Below are 21623 nucleotides of genomic sequence, written 5' to 3' on the forward strand. Positions count from 1 at the left end.
TGGTGTCACCACCAAATCTCCCTCCTCTGAGTTTGAGCGGGTGCCCCCTTGTGACTGAAGGTCCCTTAGGAAAGAATATGTCTTTTTTCACCTCGACACGACCTGTGACATACTTAAACGTCTCAATCATGTCACCCCTCTCCCTGCGCACCGGCTGCAGTATGTATGAGTACCTCCCCTCAGGGACGGAGGCATACTTTTGCAATCGGTGCAGGGAGCTGGAAAGCCTGAAACAGCAAGTTTGGTTGCTGGAGGGAACGGTGAAGGAGCTGGAAGAACTTCTCGGCAATAAAGTGGAAAACCGCACACAAGAGAAGTTGATTGTGGAGTCCAGCACTAATGAAGAGATTGAAGAATTGGAGAGGTACATTGAAGATGCTCACCAACAGATTGTGGAGACCCCAGGGCTGGAGATCAGCTACCAAACAACCAAAGAAGATGGAACAATGGATGCAGAAGGAGACACCAATCCAACCAGCAGAGGCGATAGACCAACTGAGGAGGGGACACAGAACATAGAAAACTGCGCTTACGACGAGGATACAGACTTAAGACCCCCGAGGAACCTCCAAGTAAAGCAGATTGGGATAATAGTCGGAGATTCCATATTAAGAAATGTGGATAGCCACATTGCGGGAAGAAGAGAGGATAGGATGGTCACCTGTCTACTTGGAGCAAGGGTGAAGCACGTCGCTAACAGGATCACCAGGATCATAGACGGAGCAGGAGGAGAGGATACTGCAGTGCTCATCCACGTGGGTACCAACGATGTTTGCGGGAGGAAGTGCAACAGGGAGGAATTGAAGGACCAGCTCTGCTCACTTGGAAGGCAGCTGAAGGTCAGGGAGATGAAGGTGGCTTTCTCGGAAATCCTACCGGTACCAAGAGCGGACGCAAAGAGACAAGACGAAGTGAAAGCTGTTAACACCTGGATGAGGCGTTGGTGCGAAGATGAAGGCTTCGAATTTGTGCGAAACTGGACAGCTTTCTGGGGTAAAAGCAGGTTATATAGAAAGGACGGACTACACCTCGCCAAAGAGGGAGTGAGAGTCCTGGCAGAGAACTTTAAGAAGGCCATTGAGAAGGCTTTAAACTAAAAATCAGGGGAGAGCCGACAGTCGACAACCGGTCGATGGCACGGACACCAGGATACCAGGAGGAGGTAAATTCAAGCAAAGATCTGGGGCAAGTTCATGATGACACAAGAGGCAATGAAAAAGATCAAATGGATACAAAAAAGGATGTGAGGGCCAATAAATTCAGTAAATTGGCACGAACAGAACTTAAATGTATGTACACGAATGCCAGAAGCTTAGGAAACAAAATGGGCGAGCTGGAAGAATTAGCAAATAGGAAACAACTGGATATCATAGGAATAACAGAAACATGGTGGAATGAGGAAAATGAATGGGACACAGCAATGCAAGGATATAAACTATACAGAAGAGATAGGATTGGGCAAAAAGGGGGAGGTATTGCTCTCTATGTCCAGGATGAAATAGAGTCTGTTAGAAAAGGAGACACAGATGAAAATGGTAAACTTGAGTCACTCTGGATAAAGATTCCGGGACAAAAAGAAGCAGACATACATATTGGCCTCTATTATCGACCCCCGGGTCAGACTGAGGACACAGACAATGAAATGATGGACAAAATTATTCGTAATTGTAAATCAGGAAATGTGTCAATCATGGGAGACTTCAACTATCCGGGAGTAGACTGGAAATTGGGAACATCTAACTGCGGAAGGGAGATAAAATTCTTGGAAATGATCGGAGATTGCTTCCTTGAACAAATGGTAGTAGAACCGACAAGAGGAACTGCAATCCTGGACTTGGTCATAAATGGCATTACTGGAAGGACAGCGGATGTAGAGGTTATGGCTCCGCTAGGGACAAGTGACCACAATATGATCAATTTTACCATTGGCATCGGAATGGTGAAACCAATCAAGACTAAATCCACGGCCTTTAACTTCAAAAAGTGGAACTACGACAGAATGAGAACCATGGTTAGAAAACGGCTCAAGAAGGGCAAAGCGGAATACCAAACAGTCGATCAAGCATGGTCTCTACTGAAAAACACCATCACAGAAGCACAGAATCTACACATTCCGAGGATACCCAAAGGAAAGCGAAAAAAGAACAAAGGTGAACCAGCTTGGTTATCCAGTGAGGTGAAAGAGGCAGTGAGGGAGAAGAGAAACTCGTTTAAAAAATGGAAAAGGGAAAAAACAAAGGAGACCTGGAACTGTCACAAAATCGACCAGAAAAAGTGTCATAGACTGGTAAGAAACGCCAAAAAAGTCTATGAAGAAAAGATAGCACAAGAAACCAAAAACTTCAAGCCCTTTTTTAGATATATAAAAGGAAAGAAACCAGCAAGAGAGACAGTGGGGCCTCTAGACGACCAAGAAATAAAAGGGTCAATTAAAGAGGATAAACAGGTTGCCGATAGGTTAAATTCATTCTTCACAAATGAGGACATTTCATCAGTGCCTGACACAGACAGGGAGGATATTAACCAGAGGCATAGAGGACAACCTCGAATCAGTAAATGTGACGTTGGACATGATATACGTTCAGATTGACAAACTAAAAAATGACAAATCCCCCGGACCAGACGGAATTCACCCTAGAGTATTAAAGGAACTTAAGGTGGAAATTGGTGAACTATTACAAACCGTAGCTAACATGTCAATTAGAACAGGGCAAATACCAGAAGACTGGAGGACAGCAAATGTCATCCCGATTTTCAAAAAAGGATCAAGAGGTGATCCAGGAAACTACCGACCTGTGAGCCTCACATCGGTTCCTGGGAAGATAATTGAAACACTTATTAAAGACAGCATTGTGCAACACTTGGAGGATCACGACCTAATAAGGGCTAGTCAACACGGCTTCAGGAAAGGGAAGTCTTGTTTGACAAATTTACTACAGTTCTTTGAGAAAGTGAACAAACATGGATACTGGAGATCCAGTAGACATAGTTTACTTGGACTTCCAGAAAGCTTTTGATAAGGTTCCACATGCAAGGCTTATGAAGAAATTACTAAGCCACGGAATAGGGGGAGAAGTGCATAGAAGGATCAGTAAATGGCTAGAGAACAGAATGCAGAGGGTTAACATAAAAGGGAAATTCTCGGACTGGGTGAAAGTGACTAGTGGAGTGCCCCAGGGCTCGGTTCTTGGGCCTATTTTGTTCAATATTTTTATAAACGATCTTGAGGAGGAAACAACAAGTAATATAATAAAGTTTGCCAATGATACAAAACTATGTCGGGCGGTTGGCTCTCAAAGGGACTGCGAGGAGCTTCAGAAGGATCTGAGACAGCTGGAAGCATGGGCGACAAAGTGGCAGATGAATTTTAACATAAATAAATGCAAGGTGATGCATCTAGGAAAAAAGAATAAAGAACACGAGTATAGAATGTTTGGGGTAACGTTAGCAAAATGCGAACAGGAAAGGGATTTGGGGGTACTGATTGATAGAACCCTGAAGCCATCGGTACAATGTGCGGCGGCAGCGAAGAAAGCAAACAGGATGTTGGGCATAATTAGAAACGGGATCACGAGTAGATCGGAAGAAGTCATAATGCCACTTTATAGAGCAATGGTCAGACCACACTTGGAGTTCTGTGTCCAACACTGGTCTCCTTACCTTAAGAAGGACATAACTCTGTTGGAGAAGGTGCAAAGGCGAGCCACGAAACTAGTCAAAGGAATGAAAAATTTGAGCTATGAAGAACGCCTCAGGAAACTGGGACTGTTCACACTCGAGAGGAGAAGACTGAGAGGCGATTTGATAGAGACTTTTAAAATATTAAAAGGATTCGATGAAATAAACCAAGAAGCAGCATTACTAAGTTTTTCAGATGTGACACGGACTAGAGGTCATAGCCTGAAACTGAGTGGCAGCAGGTTTAGGACGAATGCCAGGAAGTTCTGTTTCTCACAACGAGTGGTGGGCGCTTGGAATTCTCTTCCTGAGGATGTTGTGGCGGAGACTACTCTTCGGGGTTTCAAGCACAAGTTGGATATACACCTTCTTGCAAATCATATTGAGGGATACGGTAATTTCAGGTTTTCATAATAGAGAACCTAAATGGGCCGCCACGTGAGTGGATCGCCGGACTTGATGGACCTCGGTCTGATCCGGCGAAGGCATTTCTTATGTTCCTCTAGAGAGTAGAGCTGCAACTTGCCCAGTCTTTCCTCGTATGAGAGACCCTTGAGTCTGGAGACCATCCTAATGGCCATTCGCTGGACTGACTCAGCTCGAAGTACATCTTTACAGTAATGTGGCCTCCAGAATTGCACACAGTACTCCAGATGAGGTCTCACCACGGCTCTGTACAGTGGCATTATGACTTCAGGTTTACGGCTGACGAAGCTTCTATTGATACATCCCATCATCCGCCTTGCCTTGGATGAGGCCTTCTCTACTTGTTTGGCAGCCTTCATGTCTGCACTGATGATTACTCCCAAGTCCCGTTCTTCTGAGGTCGTAGCTAGTGTTTCTCCATTCAAGGTGTATGTTCTGCATGGATTTCTGCTGCCGAGATGCATCACCTTACACTTCTTTGCGTTGAAGCCCAGCTGCCATGTTGAGGACCAGTCTTCCAACTTGATCAGATCCTGCGCCATACCATCCGTGAGATCGCTTTCACCTACTATATTACACAGTTTGGCGTCGTCGGCAAACAGCGCTACTTTTCCCTGAAGCCCTCGGGTCAAGTCCCTTATGAATATGTTAAAAAGGGATGGTCCCAGGACTGAGCCCTGCGGCACTCCGCTAGTCACCTCCGATGTCTCAGAGAGGGTGCCATTGACCACCACCCTCTGAAGTCTTCCACTCAGCCAATCATTGGCCCATGCCGTTAGTTTCTCACCTAACCCCATCGATTACATCTTGTTTAATAGTCTACGGTGTGGGACACTGTCAAACGCTTTACTGAAATCCAAGTACACTATGTCCAGAGACTCTCCTGAGTCTAGCTTTGGATAAGATTGGATTGGCATGACCTGCCCCTAGTGAATCCATGTTGACAGGGATCCCTCAGATTCCCCTCATCCAATATCGTGTCTAATTTCCCTTTAAGTAGAGTTTCCATGAGTTTACACACTATTGATGTGAGACTTACTGGTCTGTAATTCGCAGCCTCCGCTCTGCAACCCTTTTTGTGCAGAGGAACAACATTGGCAGTTTTCCAGTCCAGGGGGACTCTCCCCGTACTTAGGGAGAGATTGAAGAGCATGGCTAACGGTTCCGCCAAAACATCGCACAGCTCTCTGAGCACTCTTGGTTGCAGATTGTCCGGTCCCATGGCTTTGTTCACCTTGAGTCTTGACAGTTCTCGGTAAACATCAGCTGGTGTGAACTCAAAACTTCTGAAATGGGTCATCCATGCTTTGCTTTGCATCCAGCCGAGGCCCGTGCCCTGGTGCCTCGCAGGTAAAGACTGAACAGAAGTAATCATTCAGTAGTTTGGCTTTATCGGAGTCAGTTTCCACATAATTCCCGTCTGGCATTTTAAGGCGTACTATCCCGTTTGTGTTCTTTTTCCTGTCGCTAATGTATCTGAAGAAGGATTTGCCCCCTTTCTTGATGTTCTTCGCTAGAGTTTCTTCCATACGAAGTTTGGCCTCCCTGACTGCTGTTTTGACCGCTGCAGACTTTGTCCTGTATTCAATGTTTGCTTCTTTTTCCCCCATGCGTTTGTATGATAGAAATGCTCTTTTCTTCTCCTTGACGAGGTATGATACCTTATCTGTGAACCATTGGGGTTTCCTTTTTCTTTGTTGTTTGGTTATCGATTTTATGTAGCGGATAGTTGCCTCATGAAGGATCGATTTCAAGGTTGTCCACATAGCTTCCACATTATCACCAGTCTCTCGTAGTGGAGTCCACGCTAAAGAAATCTGCCCCTTCCAAGTTCTATGCCACTGTACTTCCAGGGCATGAGGGTAGATCAATGAACAAGTTTGGTAGACATCAGAATGCCACGCTGGCCAATAGAGTCATCAATTACAACTTTTATTTCACTTGTTATTTGAAATACTGGATTAAGACCATGCCAACTTCAAATATCTACCATCACATCGAAAGTCAGATTTTAAACATATGTTTCATTCTCTCACACAGCTTCAGGAGCATCTGATGCAGTCCTTCTATGATGCTTTTGAGCTGTCATCTAGAGTCTCAGCAATCTCCGTGGCTATGAGAAGACTTGCATAGCTAAGAGTAGCAGATATGTATCCTAACCTTCAAGACGGGTTGCCCAATAGCCCTTGCCTGGAGGATGAACTTTTTGGGGACACAATTGAAAATACAACTAAAAAGCTTTTCGCGCATGAAGTCTTAACTCATTGCTCAGACTAAATCTAAAGCGTCTGCCTCCAAAACTTACAAACCATCTTCCTCGTACCAGAAGCGTTATACCCCAAAGTCTTCTCCTCTGTTTAGACCACAGCAGAAAAAGCAGCGTCAGCAACATCCTCAGAAATCTCAGGCACCTGCTATTCGCAAGTCAAATCAGCCTTTTTGACCATCTCCTGGAGAGCATAATTTTAATCAATATATCTGTCTCTCCCTCTTCCCATCAGATGTCATCTGCTTCACTGCTATCATCAATGGCGACTGATCACCTCTGATCTCTGGGTTCTCAATATCATTCGAGAAGGATATTCTCTTCATTTCCTTCAGATCATCCTCCAAGAGAGTTTCCTTTCAACCCTCTTCAGTCCTCCCTTCTCCAGGAAGTAGAAAGTCTGCTCATTCTCAATGCCATCGAGAAGGTTCCTTTGGACCAGCAGAACATGGGGTTTTATTCCCAGTATTTCCTTGTCCTGAAGAAGACAGGAGGTTTTTGGCCGATACTGGACCTCAGAGCTCTCAACAAATTTCTTATCAAAGAAAAATTTTGGATGCTGTCTCTGACGTCCTTGTATCACCTTCTGGATCATAACGATTAGTTATGCTCTCTGGATCTCAAGGAACCTTACACTCATATTCCCATTCACTCAGCCTCTCACAAGTTTCTCAGATTTCGGGTGGGAAATCAGCATTGCCAATACAAGGTTCTACCTTTTGGTCTTGCGTCCTCTCCCAGAGTTTTCAACAAGTGCCTGGTTGTAGTAGCAAAAGCCTTACGAAATCACAGATTCCAGGTTTTTCCATATCTGGACAATTGGCTCATCAAAGACCCTACGTCTGAAGGGCTTACGGTAGTGACACAACAGACTATACTATTCTTACAAAATTTGGGATTTGAAATCAACTTTCCCAAATCTCAACTGCAGCCTTCTCAGACTCTGAAATTTATTGCAGCTCTTCTAGATACTGTGCAACTCTGTGCAATTCTTTCCCCAACAATGTCAGATGCTCTGATACAACTTTGCCACCAAGTGTCCATCCTTCCTTCACTCTCGGTGAGACACATGATGGTTCTTCTTGGTCACATGGCTTCTACAGTTCACGTGACTCCTTTTGCCAGACTTCACCTACAGATTCCTCAGTGGACACTGGCTTCTCAATGGTCACAGGCTCTGAACCCGCTCTCCCAGCACATTACAGTAACATCATCTCTTCGGCAATCTCTTCAATGTTGGATGCTCCCTTCTAATCTTTCCAGAGGTTTGCTGTTACAAACGCTGTTTTACCAGAAAGTTCTCATGACAGATTCCTTGATCTATGCTTATGGAGCTCACCTAGATGGTCTCCGTACTCAAGGGCATTGGTCCAACACTGATCGTCGATGCTCTCAAGGGTTTTCAGCATCTGCTTCAAGATCAAGTCATACTCATTCGTACAGACAATCAAGTAGCCATGCACTACATGAATAAGCAGGGAGGAACAGGATCCTTTCTCCTTTGCCAGGAAGCTCAGAAGATTTGGAATTGGGCCATCCCTCATATTTTTCGGAGAGCTGTCTATATTCAAGGAAAGAAAAATTCATCGGCAGACATATTAAGCTGCTTTCTGCAACCTCATGGTCACTCAATTGACGGTTTTGTATCTCCCCACAACAACAAACTGCCCCCAGTTCTGTTCAATACTCTATTCTTCTCATCGCCTGGAGGCAGATGCTTTTCTCCTGAAATGGGCGAACAAATTCCTCTGTGCGTTCCCTCCATTTATTCTCAAGACACTGGTCAAAAACGGAAATCTGCCACCATGATTCTGATAGCTCCTTGGTGGCCCAGACAACCTTGGTTCTCCTTTCTACTTCAACTCAGCAGCAAGGAACCTCTTCTTCTACCAATATTTCTGTCTCTGCTTATACAGAGTCACGGTTCTCTTCTTCATCCCAACCTGTAGTCTCTTCATCTGACAACCTGGTTCCTCAGCATAATGTCACAACTTCAGTTTTCTCAATCTGTTAAAGACATTTTAGACACGTCCAGAAAACCTGCCACCAGACAATGTTACACTCAGAAATAGACTAGGTTTTCTTCTTGGTGCGATCTTCATCACCAGGAGCCTCAGTCTACCTCCTTGTCTTCAGTTCTGGATTATCTAGTTCATTTATCTCAAACTGGCCTCAAATCCACCTCCATTAGAGTCCATCTCAGTGTAAGTGCTGCTTTCATCAACCATTAGATGGAAAATCTATATCTGCTCACACTGTGGTTTCCAAATTTATGAAGGGTCTATTCAATGTTAAACCACCTCTCAAACCTTCTCCAGTGGTTTGGTATCTTAATCTTATACTTGCTAAACTCATGAAGCCTCCATTTGATAGCATAGTTACTCACCTGTAGCAGGTGTTATCCGAGAACAGCAGGCAGATATTCTCACAATCCCCCCACCTACCCTAGTTGGCTTATCTTTTTTTACTGAATTGATGGTCCCACGAACCAACGTCAGGCTGGAAGGCACCAACATGTTTGTGGTATGGGCGATCTCGAGACTTTTCAGTCTTTTCAAGTGATAGTACACTTTTGCACTGTCGGTACTGGGCTACCTGGATGACATTGCCCACATGTGATATCTGCCTGCTGTCCTTGGCTATCACCTCTTATTGGTAAGTAACTGTGCTATATTATCTTTTGGATAATATTCTATTCATTATTTCTTCTAATTCTTACTGATAGTTTAAGATCTTTTGTTTGTTACTGTTTTTTATTTAGTCATTTCTTTAGCCCGTCCTCCCAAAGGAGCCCAGAATGGGTTACAGGAGTACATTCATGGTATGGGTAGGACAAATTTTAGTGAGACATAGACTTTACAGCAAGGACAAAGGGGTTTAGATTACAGCAATTACAGTATAGGCATAACATGCAGACTTTTTTTTATGGTGGTTTATTGTAAATTATCATGAAGCCCTTCTAAATGGATTTATTAAATACCAATAAAATAAAATGAAACTGTGCTGGACTGGGGAGCTTATGTAAATGTGTTCCATACTTAGTGTTCATGGTCCCAATAGTAGAATCTTAATCAGATAAATTTCTTGGGATTGAGAGCTGTATAGAACATTCTAAAGGCTTTCAGAGATTAAATGGGCAATCAGATTGTAATGTATTTTATCAACGAGTGGAAGTATTGTATCTCCTAGGCTGAAAAGCTCTCTGGATATGACACCCTCCTGCCGTGATCGTTGGGGGAGAGGGGGTCTACCTGCAGAAAAGGTTGAGCATCTTCTTTCTGGCGATCGTGGGGGGGGTTTCGGCAGGAGGAGTTGGGCATCCTCCTGTTGCGTTCGTCTTGGGGGGGAAGGGGAGACTGGTGGCCGTAGCCGTGACCACTATACTAATCGTGGCAGGGCCGCCTAGGTGGGCTTGCAGGCCTCTAAGCTTCTGGAGGCGCCTTCAGTATAGGTGGCCTGCCTGGGGAGCATTTTTTAAGAAAACGTGCCTGATTAGACAGCTATAGGACACCTACAGCAGCCTACAATTGGGACGCACTTTGCAGAATCCGGGCCTACGTGTACAAGTTGTGCCTGGAAATTTGAAATGATGAGATAGATAGATTGAGGATGAACCTGTTATGGTTTTGAAGCAAAGGCAAGCAAACTTAAAAATGACCCTTGGTTCAACTGGCAGCCAGTGAAGTTTTTTGTAATATGAGCTTACATGATCAGATTTTTTTGAGACCATAAATGAGACGGACTACAGCATTCTGAACGATTCTCAGTCATTTGATGGTTTTCTTAAAAGATCCCAAGTATATAATATTGTAATAGTTTAAGATGCTTAAGATCAAAGATTGAACCAGCAATTGAAAAGAGAAGAAATCAAAATAATGTTTAATGGTATGAAGTTCGAAGTTTCCATAAAGTGAAAAAGCATTTTTTAACCAGAGAGTTAGTATGATCTTCAAAAGTCAAGCTTTGGTCCAGGGTGACATCTAGGATTTTGATAGTAGCATAAATTGAGTAATCTAACCCATTTAATCTCAAAGAGGTATTCATGATCTTGTTATTAGGACTTGCCTCAAAAATTCTTAGTTTTTTCCGAATTCAGTTTTAATTTAAATTGCATAGTCCATTGTTCTACCTTAGTAAGGGCAGATAAGGTGAATTGATCTGTCACTTGAGTCAGTGAGGTTATGGGAATACTAATTGAAATATCATCCGTGTATACGAGTATATACGATTTCAATGTTAAATCGGATAACATATTTCCCAGTGATACCATTTAGACATTGAAAAGCGAAGGAGAGAGTGGGGAACCCTGTGGAACTCCACAGGGATTACACCAAGCCTGAGAGAAAGTTCCATCATCATAAACCTGGTAAATATGGTTTTTTAAAAAAACCATCCCCCAATTTAATATCTGACCAATAGAATCAAGGCATCTAAGCAAAATGTCATGATCAACAAGGTCAAAGCCACTACTCAAGTTGAACTGTAATACCAATGCGCTTTTTCCTAGGGAAAACAAATGGAAATGATAGTCAATGAAGCTAAAACTGTTGCCATCCATGCCCCAATTTTGTCAAAAGCTGAAGGCATTATGATGCCTATTAAGGGAATAATAAATATTTCCACAGTGCAAATGGATGATAGTGGTGTCCTCTGGTATATGAAGAATAGGCTTACATATCTGCCAAGATTTATTTATTAGTTGAAGTATGCTGCCTTGAATATTCATAGTTTTAACCATTCATAGTAGTTATTGGAGCTTAATGACTTAGAGAATGATTTACACTCTATTTTTTTTATATAATACATTATGTAAAATTTGTTGGTTAGGATGGTGAAGTTGAAGCAGAAGGTGAAGCAGTGGGTGCCAGTGGTGGAACATCTGAAGATGAAGAAAAAGCCTGGAACAGTGATGGCAGTAGCTCAAGGTGGGAAAACTACTCATAAGTAGCATGCTAACTAATTATAATTTGAGGCATCTACCGTATTTTCACGCAAATAACGCGCACCCGTATAAAACGCGCACACGGGTATAGCGCGCAGAAATCACGATGATATGTACAAAAACTTTGGTATACCGCGCTCACGGGTATACCGCGCATGCTGCCCGACGCTCCTTTCGCCCGCCCTGACTTTCCGACTCTCCGTTCACCCCCCCTGACTTCCGTGCACTGTCCCCCCTTGAAGGTCTGTCCCCATCCTGAAAGCCTGATGCCCCCCCCCCCGACGTCCGATACATCCCTCCCCCCGAAGGACCGCCGACTCCCCAACAATATCGGGCCAGGAGGGAGCCCAAATCCTCCTGGCCACGGCGACCCCCTAACCCCACCCCGCACTACATTACGGGCAGGAGGGATCCCAGGCCCTCCTGCCCTCGACGCAAACCCCCCTCCCCCCAACGACTGTCCCCCCCCAAGAACCTCCGACCGCCCCCCTAGCCGACCCGCGACCCCCCCTGGCGACCCCCACGACCCCCCACCCCCCTTCCCCGTACCTTTGGTAGTTGGGCCAGAAGGGAGCCCAAACCCTCCTGGCCACGGCGACCCCCTAACCCCACCCCGCACTACATTACCGGCAGGAGGGATCCCAGGCCCTCCTGCCCTCGACGCAAACCCCCCCCCCCCCCCAACGACCGCCCCCCCCAAGAACCTCCGACCGCTCCCCCAGCCGACCCGCGACCCCCCTGGCGACCCCCACGACCCCCCCCCCCCCCTTCCCCGTACCTTTGGTAGTTGGCCGGACAGACGGGAGCCAAACCCGCCTGTCCGGCAGGCAGCCAACGAAGGAATGAGGCCGGATTGGCCCATCCATCCTAAAGCTCCGCCTACTGGTGGGGCCTAAGGCGCATGGGCCAATCAGAATAGGCCCTGGAGCCTTAGGTCCCACCTGGGGGCGCGGCCTGAGGCACATGGTCGGGTTGGGCCCACGGGTCGGCTGGGGGGCGGTCGGAGGTTCTTGGGGGGGGGGGGGCGGTCATTGGGGGGGGGGGGGGGTTTGCGTCGAGGGCAGGAGGGCCTGGGATCCCTCCTGCCCGTAATGTAGGGCGGGGTGGGGTTAGGGGGTCGCCGTGGCCAGGAGGGTTTGGGCTCCCTTCTGGCCCGATATTGTCGGGAAGTCGGCGGTCCTTCGGGGTGGGGGTGCGAGTGGTCCTGCCGGGGGGGGGGGGGATGTATCGGACGTCGGGGAGTCGGCCGGGCAAGAGGGCTTGGGCTCCCTCTTGCTCCGATCGTGGATGCGGGTGCGGGTGGGAGCGCGTGCGAGCGGTCGTTCGGGGTGGGGGTGCGAGTGGTCCTGCCGGGGGGGGGGGATGTATCGGACGTCGGGGAGTCGGCCGGGCAAGAGGGCTTGGGCTCCCTCTTGCTCCGATCGTGGATGCGGGTGCGGGTGGGAGCGCGTGCGAGCGGTCGTTCGGGGTGGGGGTGCGAGCGGTCCTGCTGGGGGGGTGAATCGGGCGTCGGGCGGGGTGGGAACTATGTTTTAAAACTTTTGTATACCGCGCTCACGCATATAATGCGCGAGGGGTATGCGCGGTAGGTAAAAACGCGTATAACGCGCGCGTTATATGCGTGAAAATACGGTACTCATAAAGGACTCCATTTATTCCTGAAAATGAGAGTGTGGTTTCTTCATACAACTGGTTCACACTCAGAAGATGAGCTTAAGGGTCAAGCAGGGTTCTAAACCTGGGGGGTCCATGACCCATGCACATGCTACTGTAATTTCCTTTCTGTTTTAAAAGTTTGCTTTTTTGGAAAAAAATGATTTTAATATTATGTTAAGGCATTGGTTCTCAACCATGTGTCAAGACATACTGGTGTGTTCCCGTGAAGTGGGAGGTTTGTCCCCAAAGATTTGTCACAAACAGCAAACATATGCTTTTCTTAACAACCATCTTTGCCTACAAACTGGAAAGACCAGAGAGTTAGGCACAGTAAAATCTTGATTGCCAGTAACTTGATATGCAAGTGTTTTGCAAGACAAGCAAAATATTTATTAAATTTTAACATGATATACAAGCATAATATGATCAAGTTCAAGGTTGAGGTAGGAATACCGAAAGGAAAGAGAACCATAGTGACAACTTTTAACTTCAGGAAAGGAAACTACGAGGCAATGAGGGAAATGGTAAGGAAGAAACTTAGGAACACTTCCAAAAAATGGCAAACGGTACAACGTGCCTGGTCTTTTTTCAAGGGCATGGTGAGCGAGGCGCAAAATATATATATCCCCAGGTTCAGAAAGGGGTGCAAAAAGAGTTGAACAAAAGACCCGGCATGGATAACCAAAATAGTGAAGGAAGCAATAGGCAATAAGAAAAATTCATTCAGGAAGTGGAAAAAGGACAAAACTGAGGGGAACTGGAAAGAGCACAGGAAAAATCAAAAAGAATGTCACCGTGTGGTTCGAAAAGCCAAAAGACAGCACGAAGAGAGGCTAGCCAGGGAAGCACGAAACTTCAAACCGTTCTTTAAATATGTTAAAGGGAAGGAGCCGGCTAGGGAGGAGTTAGGACCACTGGACGACGGAGACAGGAAGGGAGTGGTGAAGGAGGAGAAAGAAGTGGCAGAAAGGCTTAACATGTTCTTTTCGTCTGTATTTACAAATGAGGACACATCAAACATACCGGAACCTGAGCAATTCTTTCATGGAAGTCAAGCAGAAAAATTAACATCCATAGAAGTGAGCCTTGAAGATGTACGCAGGCAGATAGAAAAACTAAAAACTGACAAATCCCCGGGTCCAGGTGGAATACATCCAAGGGTTCTGAAGGAATTAAGGAGGAGATAGCGGAACTACTACAGCAAATTTGCAACCTATCCCTGAAAACAGGCATGATCCGGAGGATTGGAAGATAGCCAACATTACACCCATCTTTAAAAAGGGATCAAGAGGTGACCCTGGAAACTACAGACCGGTGAGTCTGACCTCGGTTCCGGGAAAAATGGCGGAAGCTCTGATAAAAGAAAACATCGATGAACATTTCGAAAGGAACGAACTTCTGATAACCAGCCAACATGGTTTCTGCAAGGGGAATTCGTGCCTAACGAACTTATTGCACTTCTTCGAGGGAGTTAACAAACAAATGGACAGAGGAGACCCCATAGACATCATATATCTAGATTTACAAAAAGCCTTTGACAAGGTGCCCCATGAACGTCTACTCCGGAAACTGAAGAACCATGAGGTGGAAGGAGATGTACATAGATGGATCAGAAACTGGTTGGAAGGTAGGAAGCAGAGGGTAAGAGTGAAAGGCCACTACTCGGACTGGAGTAGGGTCAGGAGTGGTGTCCCGCAGGGCTCGGTGCTCGGGCCGCTGCTATTTAATATATTCATAAATGATCTAGAAACAGGGACAAAGTGTGATATAATAAAATTTACAGGTGACACCAAACTATTTAGTGGTGCTCGGACTATAGAGGACTGCAAAGAATTGCAAAGGGACTTGAACAAGCTAGGGGAATGGGCGACGAGGTGGCAGATGAAGTTCAACGTTGATGGGAAGCAGAAACTTGAGGTACAACTATACGATGTGAGGGATATTATTGAATGAGAGTACACAGGAAAGGGACTTGAGGGTAATGGTGGACATGACAATGAAGCCGATGGCACAGTGCACAGCGGCCGCTAAGAGAGTGAATAGAATGCTTGGTATAATCAAGAAGGGTATTGCGACCAGAACGAAAGAAGTTATCTTGCCGTTGTATCGGGTGATGGTGCGTCCGCATCTGGAGTACTGCGTCCAATTTTGGTTGCCGTACCTTAAGAAGGATATGGCATTACTCGAAAGGGTTCAGAGGAGAGCGACACATCTGATAAAAGGTATGGAAAACCTTTCATATGCTGAGAGATTGGAGAAATTGGGTCTCTTTTCTCTGGAGAAGAGAAGACTTAGAGGGGATATGATAGAAACTTATAAGATCATGAAGGGCATAGAGAAAGTGGAGAGAGACAGATTCTTCAAACTTTCAAAAAATAAAAGAACAAGAGGGCACTCGGAAAAGTTGAAAGGGGACAGATTCAAAATGAATGCTAGGAAGTTCTTTTTTACCCAACGTGTGGTGGACACCTGGAATGCGCTTCCAGAGGACGTAATAGAGCAGAGTACGATAATGGGGTTTAAGAAAGGATTGGACAGTTACCTACTGGAAAAGGGGATAGAGGGATATAGATAGAGGATTACTGCACAGGTCCTGGACCTATTGGACCGCCGCGAGAGCGGACTGCTGGTCATGATGGACCTCAGGTCTGACCCAGCAGAGGCATTGCTTATGTTCTTATGTTCAGTGTCTTGCAATACAAGTACATACAGTATACATACATCACAACATCAGAACTGAGCCGATGGTTATTCTCTCTCTGACACTGCAAGAGTGTAGTGACTGTTCTAAACGAGTGAGGTCTTGCAGTACAAGTATATACAGCATACACGCATCACATCATCACAACGGTGCTAGGGGGATCGGTGCTAGGGGAAAGCAACCTTGAAAAGGACTTGGGTGTGCTAGTGGATACAACAATGAAATCAACGGCACAATGTGCAGCAGCCTCAAAGAAAGCAAATAGAATGTTGGGTATTATTAAGAAGGGTATCACAACCAGGACGAAGGAAGTCATCATGCCGCTGTATCGAGCGATGGTGCGCCCGCACCTGGAGTACTGTGTCCAATATTGGTCACCGTACCTCAAGAAGGACATGGCGATGCTTGAGAGGGTCCAGAGAAGAGCGACGAAAATGATAAAAGGCATGGAAAACCTTTCATATGCAGATAGGTTAGAAAGGCTGGGGCTCTTCTCCCTGGAAAAGCGGAGACTCAGAGGAGACATGATAGTGACTTTCAAGATCATGAGAGGTATCGAGAAGGTAGACAGAGAAAGATTCTTCAGACTAATGGGGCCCACAATTACAAAGGGGCACTCGGAGAAGCTGAAAGAGGACAGGTTTAGAACCAATGCTAGGAAGTTCTTTTTCACTCAGAGGGTAGTGGACACATGGAACACACTGCCGGAGGCTGTGCTAGGACAGAAGGATTAGATAAATTCCTGAAAGATAGGGGGATTGAGGGATACAGATAGAGGTAGAGATGGGATATAGAGAGAGTTTAAATAGAGACCAAGGGGATTTAAGGGTTCAGACAATGATCACCGTACAGGTCATGGGCCTGATGGGCCACCGCGGGTGCGGACTGCTGGGCGCGATGGACCTCTGGTCTGACTCAGCAGAGGCAACTTCTTATGTTCTTATGTTCTTATGAGCTGATGGTTCTTCTCTCTCTGATGCTGCGGGAGTGTAGTGACTGTTCTAAACAAGTGAGGTCTTGCAGTACAAGTGCATACATTATTTTGTATTAAAGTTTTGGGGTTGTGGAATGAATCGTCTGAGTTTCCATTATTTCTTATGGGGAAATTTGCTTTGATATACGAGTGTTTTGGATTACAAGCATGGTTTCGGAACGAATTATGCTCGTAAACCAAGGTTTTACTGTACTTGTAATCTCCATAACTGGTCCCTAATTCTGCTTATCAACTAGCTCCAACAATAATAGTTTTGATGGCTACATAGATTCAAAGTCAAGTAACATATTTGAAGGGTTATGTTTTCCTTCTCCTGCCAGGTAGTGTCAGGTATTTCGTGTTGCTTTCACTGTATCAGATGACATCAGAATTTTAAAATATAGTGTGTGTGTGTGTGTGTGTGTGGGGGGGTTATAATAAGCATATGGTTTTCCGCATAGGATTAAATAGTAGCAAAATTTACAAAATTTCTGGTCTCACCTTAGTGACAGCAACACAAAATACTTAACTCTATCTGGCAGAAGGAACGCATAGCCTTTCAAATATGCTACTTCCAATGCAAAAAACTTGAGTCTTCACCCGTGAGTACTGAAGAAGTAAACATCTATGTTTTCAATTCTGCCATCCTGCAGGCGAGTGAGAAGGTGTCTTTTCATCTGCTCTGTTTAAATTTCTTATTTTGGGGTTTTATCCAAGGTTGGCTTCAGGTACTCGTATACAGGTTCCCATTAGTCTTGGGAAAGCTCTGCCTAGGAAAAGATGCAGACTCAGTGTTCTGAGATCTTTAGCTGTATGGGACACTCTTTTTGTAGGGCACCTGTCTGTCTGGCCAGCCTGCCCCAACACTTGGATTGAATCAGGGTTCGGCCCTAGGGAATCTGCTCATCTGGTCTTGTTTGAAGTGCATGAGTGAAGGCTGAAATTGGCCCTACGCTGGTTGGGAGATCTTGTGGGTGTTGGCTGTATTCCCCCCCCCCCCTGAAGAATCATGTGGAGACTGGTGGGATAGAGGGTTTCAGGCTTTTTAGCTTGTGTAAAAGCAGTCTGAAGAGATGAGCTCCTGAACATCCTGCTTGCTTGTTAGAGGCAGAAAAGCTTTTATCCCAGGACAAGCAGGCAGCAGTACGGACCACTTTAAAAGTGCATCACCACTTTAAGTCTTTAGAAAGTTTGCGATAGCCCGAATCACGCATGCGTGAGTGCCTTTCCGCCTGACGTAAGGCGCGCGGTCCCTCAGTCGCTACATCAATGGCTGTTGATATTTTTTCGCTGCCTTCCCACTCATGCGACTTATTTTTTTACTTTTTAGTCAGTATTTGTTTTCTTTCTTTTTTAATAGTTAAAAAAAATTTTTTTTCGCTTTTGCGAGTTCGGCCCAGCAGAGCCTGTTTCACTCCTAGCACCTCGACTTTCGATTTTGCTGAGGCCATTTTTCCCTCCATGTCCCGTCCTCAAACAGATTTTAAAACGTGTGGATGGTGTGCTCGCCCTATTTCCATCACAGATCCGCATCGCTGGTGCCTCCAGTGTTTGGGGCTGGAGCATAGGACTGAATCTTGCACTCGTTCCTCACTCCAGAAGAAGACCCTTAAAAATCGTCTGATTCAACGTCTCCTCTTCGGTTCCACTATGGAGGGTAATTCGACACCAGCGCCGACGTCGGGGTCCGCACCGAAGTCGATGTCGGATGGATTCATCTTCGGTGTCGCATGCTGTGAGTAAGCCAGCTAAGAAGCCTTCCCCCACCACTTCGGGCTCCCAGGTTACTTCAGCAGTGAGCCAAGTCGTGCAGACCTCGAGGAGACCCAAGAAACGCTCGGCTCCTGTTGCGGTGAGTGCCTTGACATCAGCCTCCTCATTGCCAGAGCGCAGAGCCATACCGACAGTATCGGCAAAAAAGCCGGTGGTACCAGTGCTAACTCTAAAGCAGCAAATTCAAGAACTGCTGCGAGAGGAGTCAAGGGAGCATTTACAGCTCTTACTCGCTGTTATGGTGATGCCGGCTCCCCTGGTGCCAGTCCGGTCTGAGTCTTTCATATTGGCACCGATAGTTGCAGCCTTGGTGTCGACATTTCAAAAATCTTCCTCGGTGCCCTCTGAGTTGGCTAAACGCTCTATGTCGGAGACAGTTTGGCACCATTCTTCTTCCCAAACATCTCCCAAGATGATGTCGGTCAAATCGGGTAAAGCATTGAAGAAGATGAAGCATACGGAACCATCGACACTACCTTCCACCCACACGGGACTCAGACCTCTGGGGTGATTCTGAAGAGCCTGTTCTGTCTGATGAGGATGTCTCTTCAGATGAAGACTCTCAACTTCCATCTTCTCAAGAACCTTCTCAAAGAATGGATAAGTCTTCTTTATAAATAATTCCAAAATATCATATTACCATATCTGTTAAATTTGTTTCAATATCAAATAAAGAATGAAAATATATCTGGTACTATGGCAGAATCGATAATTATAGTCTTACCAAAACCAAACAAAGATCCTACTCTGGTTTCAAATTACAGGCCTATTTCATTATTAAATGTGGATAATAAATTAATGGCTAAAGTATTAGCATTAAGATTGGCAAAAGCTCTTCCTTTCATTATTGATGTACATCAAACAGGATTTATTGCTAAAAGACATTCATCAGACAATACTAGACTTGCATTCCACTCATTAAATTTAGCAAAAAATATAAATGATCCAGCTTTTTTAATTTCTTTAGATGCAGAAAAAGCTTTTGATAGAGTGGAATGGAATTTTATATATCAAGCTTTACATTGGTTTGGTATAGGATCCGGTTTTATTAAAATGATTCAGACATTGTATAGCTCTCCTGGAGCAAGATTATATATTAACAATAATTTATCAACTAAATTCAACTTGCATAGGGGAGTTAGACAAGGATCCCCTTTGTCTCCATTACTTTTTGATGTTGTCCTAGAACCTTTATTAATTGCAATAAAAAAAACTAGGGAGATAAAGGGAATCTCATTTACCAGTTTTGAATTTAAATTATCTGCATATGCAGATGATATATTATTATATTTAAGAGAACCGGAAATTACTATTCCATGTATGCTTAATTTAATAGAAAAATACAGTACATTTTCTGGATATAAAATTAATTGGAATAAATCTGAAATCCTCCCAATTAATGTTCATTGTACCAAAGGATTATTTGATCCATATTCATTTATTTGGAAAGAGGATGGAATAAAATACTTAGGAATTATGATCAAAAATACAATTGAAGACACAGTCAAAGAGAATGAAAAACTTTTATTGAAAAAAATAACAGAACTGTGTGAGCAATGGAATCCATTACATCTTTCTTGGTGGGGAAGAATTCAAACAATTGAAATGATGATATTGCCTGTGGTTTGTTACCAAATGAGTATGATTCCAATATTTTTTCAGGGGTCATTTTATAAAAAACTTAACAATATTCTTACAAAATTTGTTTGGTGTGGGAAAAGACCAAGAATCGCTTTAGTATCATTACAAAGACCAATTATGGAAGGGGGGTAAATTTTCCAAATTTTTATAGGTACCATCAAGCCTATATTTTAAGACAGGGTATGTATTGGATCCTCCCAGATCTCTTAGAAAATGTACCAGATTGGCTGTATTTAGAATGGCGGCTCCTGTTCCCTTTAAATCCAGAACATTTAATTTCTATATCAATGCCTATAAGATACAAAGAACACAGAATCTTATTAGATACTTGGAAAACATTAAGATACATAAATAATCTGACACCAGAACCAATTGCTAAATCCCTAAATCAATCAATATGGGTAAACTCCAGGATCAGAATTGGCGGATTTAAAATCGTCTGGAAACAATGGATAACTGCAGGAATAAGAACATTAAATGATGTCATATCAGAAGGTTCCTTGCTTAGTTTTTCACAATTGCAAAATAAATTTAGACTAAATAAAACACAATTTTTTAAATGGATGCAATTGAAGCAAGCCATTCAGGTAGGGTTCCCTGAATGGAAAATTCTCAATACTCAATATAGTTTGCAAGTTTTATGTTTCCAGACGGATTTCTTGGGTCACCAAGCCGCAAAATGGTATAAATTAATAAATGGATTTCTAAATAAAAAAAAGAAAACTGGACTTAGGGATATTTGGAGCATTGAGATTGGACAGATAATTTCTGCATCTCAATGGCCAAAATTCTGGTCCTGGAGATTAAGATTAACAAAGTCAGCATCTATGAGTCAAACATGGTTATTTTTATTACATAGAGTGTTATGGACCCCGACGCGCTTGCAAAAGATAGATAATACTAGATCTAATAGATGTTGGCATTGTAAAATAGAAGTAGGGACATTGGATCATTTAATTTTTTTTTGTCCCTGTATAAAAGCTTTTTGGAATTTAATTTGGCCCCAAATAAATATATTACTAGAAAATCACGTAGGACTCTCATATGATACCATATTATTCGGTACTGCAATGAGAACACAGAGTCCAATATCAGCAAATAATAATAAATTACTTTTAATATTGACAGGAGTTGCCATGCAGCAAATCACACAAAATTGGAAAGATTTTACCAAACTAAATTATACATTCTGGTGGAACTCGGTATGTCACATTTACAAAATGGAGAAAATTTTGGCTTTACAACAAGGAAATATTAAAAATTTTAAGAAAATATGGGATCCATTGACTAATTATTCTAGAGATCAGATATCTTAACACATTGATAATAGTAATATAGGGTTAGGGTGGGAAATATAGATATTAATATGAAAGAAAAATGGAAAAAACAATTAATAGGGGAAAGGGATGAATATTTATGATATGAATTTGTACATACATATATATTTTATTATACATTTTATAATATGTGATTCATGTATTGAAAGAATGAAAATTCTATAAATAAAAAGTTAAAAAAAAACAAAAAAGGATAAGTCTTCTTTCTCAAAATTTTTGAAAGACATGGC

General features: G+C 43.9%; 1 protein-coding gene across 6 annotated transcripts in view; it reads left to right on the forward strand.

The window, feature by feature from the left end:
* Window positions 1-21623, forward strand: part of PHIP (pleckstrin homology domain interacting protein) — a 603903-nt gene that overhangs the window by 322286 nt on the left and 259994 nt on the right. For all 6 annotated transcript variants that reach the window (XR_004538753.1, XM_033937022.1, XM_033937020.1 and 3 more), the window contains exon 21: window positions 11198-11295. Coding sequence is in view for 5 of the 6 variants with exons in the window: in XM_033937022.1 (XP_033792913.1) it covers window positions 11198-11295 (98 nt within the window). In the remaining variant the exon portion in view is untranslated. The remainder of the gene's footprint in view (window positions 1-11197; window positions 11296-21623) is intronic.

Source organism: Geotrypetes seraphini, chromosome 3 (assembly GCF_902459505.1).
Source record: "Geotrypetes seraphini chromosome 3, aGeoSer1.1, whole genome shotgun sequence".
Lineage (NCBI taxonomy): Eukaryota > Metazoa > Chordata > Amphibia > Gymnophiona > Dermophiidae > Geotrypetes > Geotrypetes seraphini.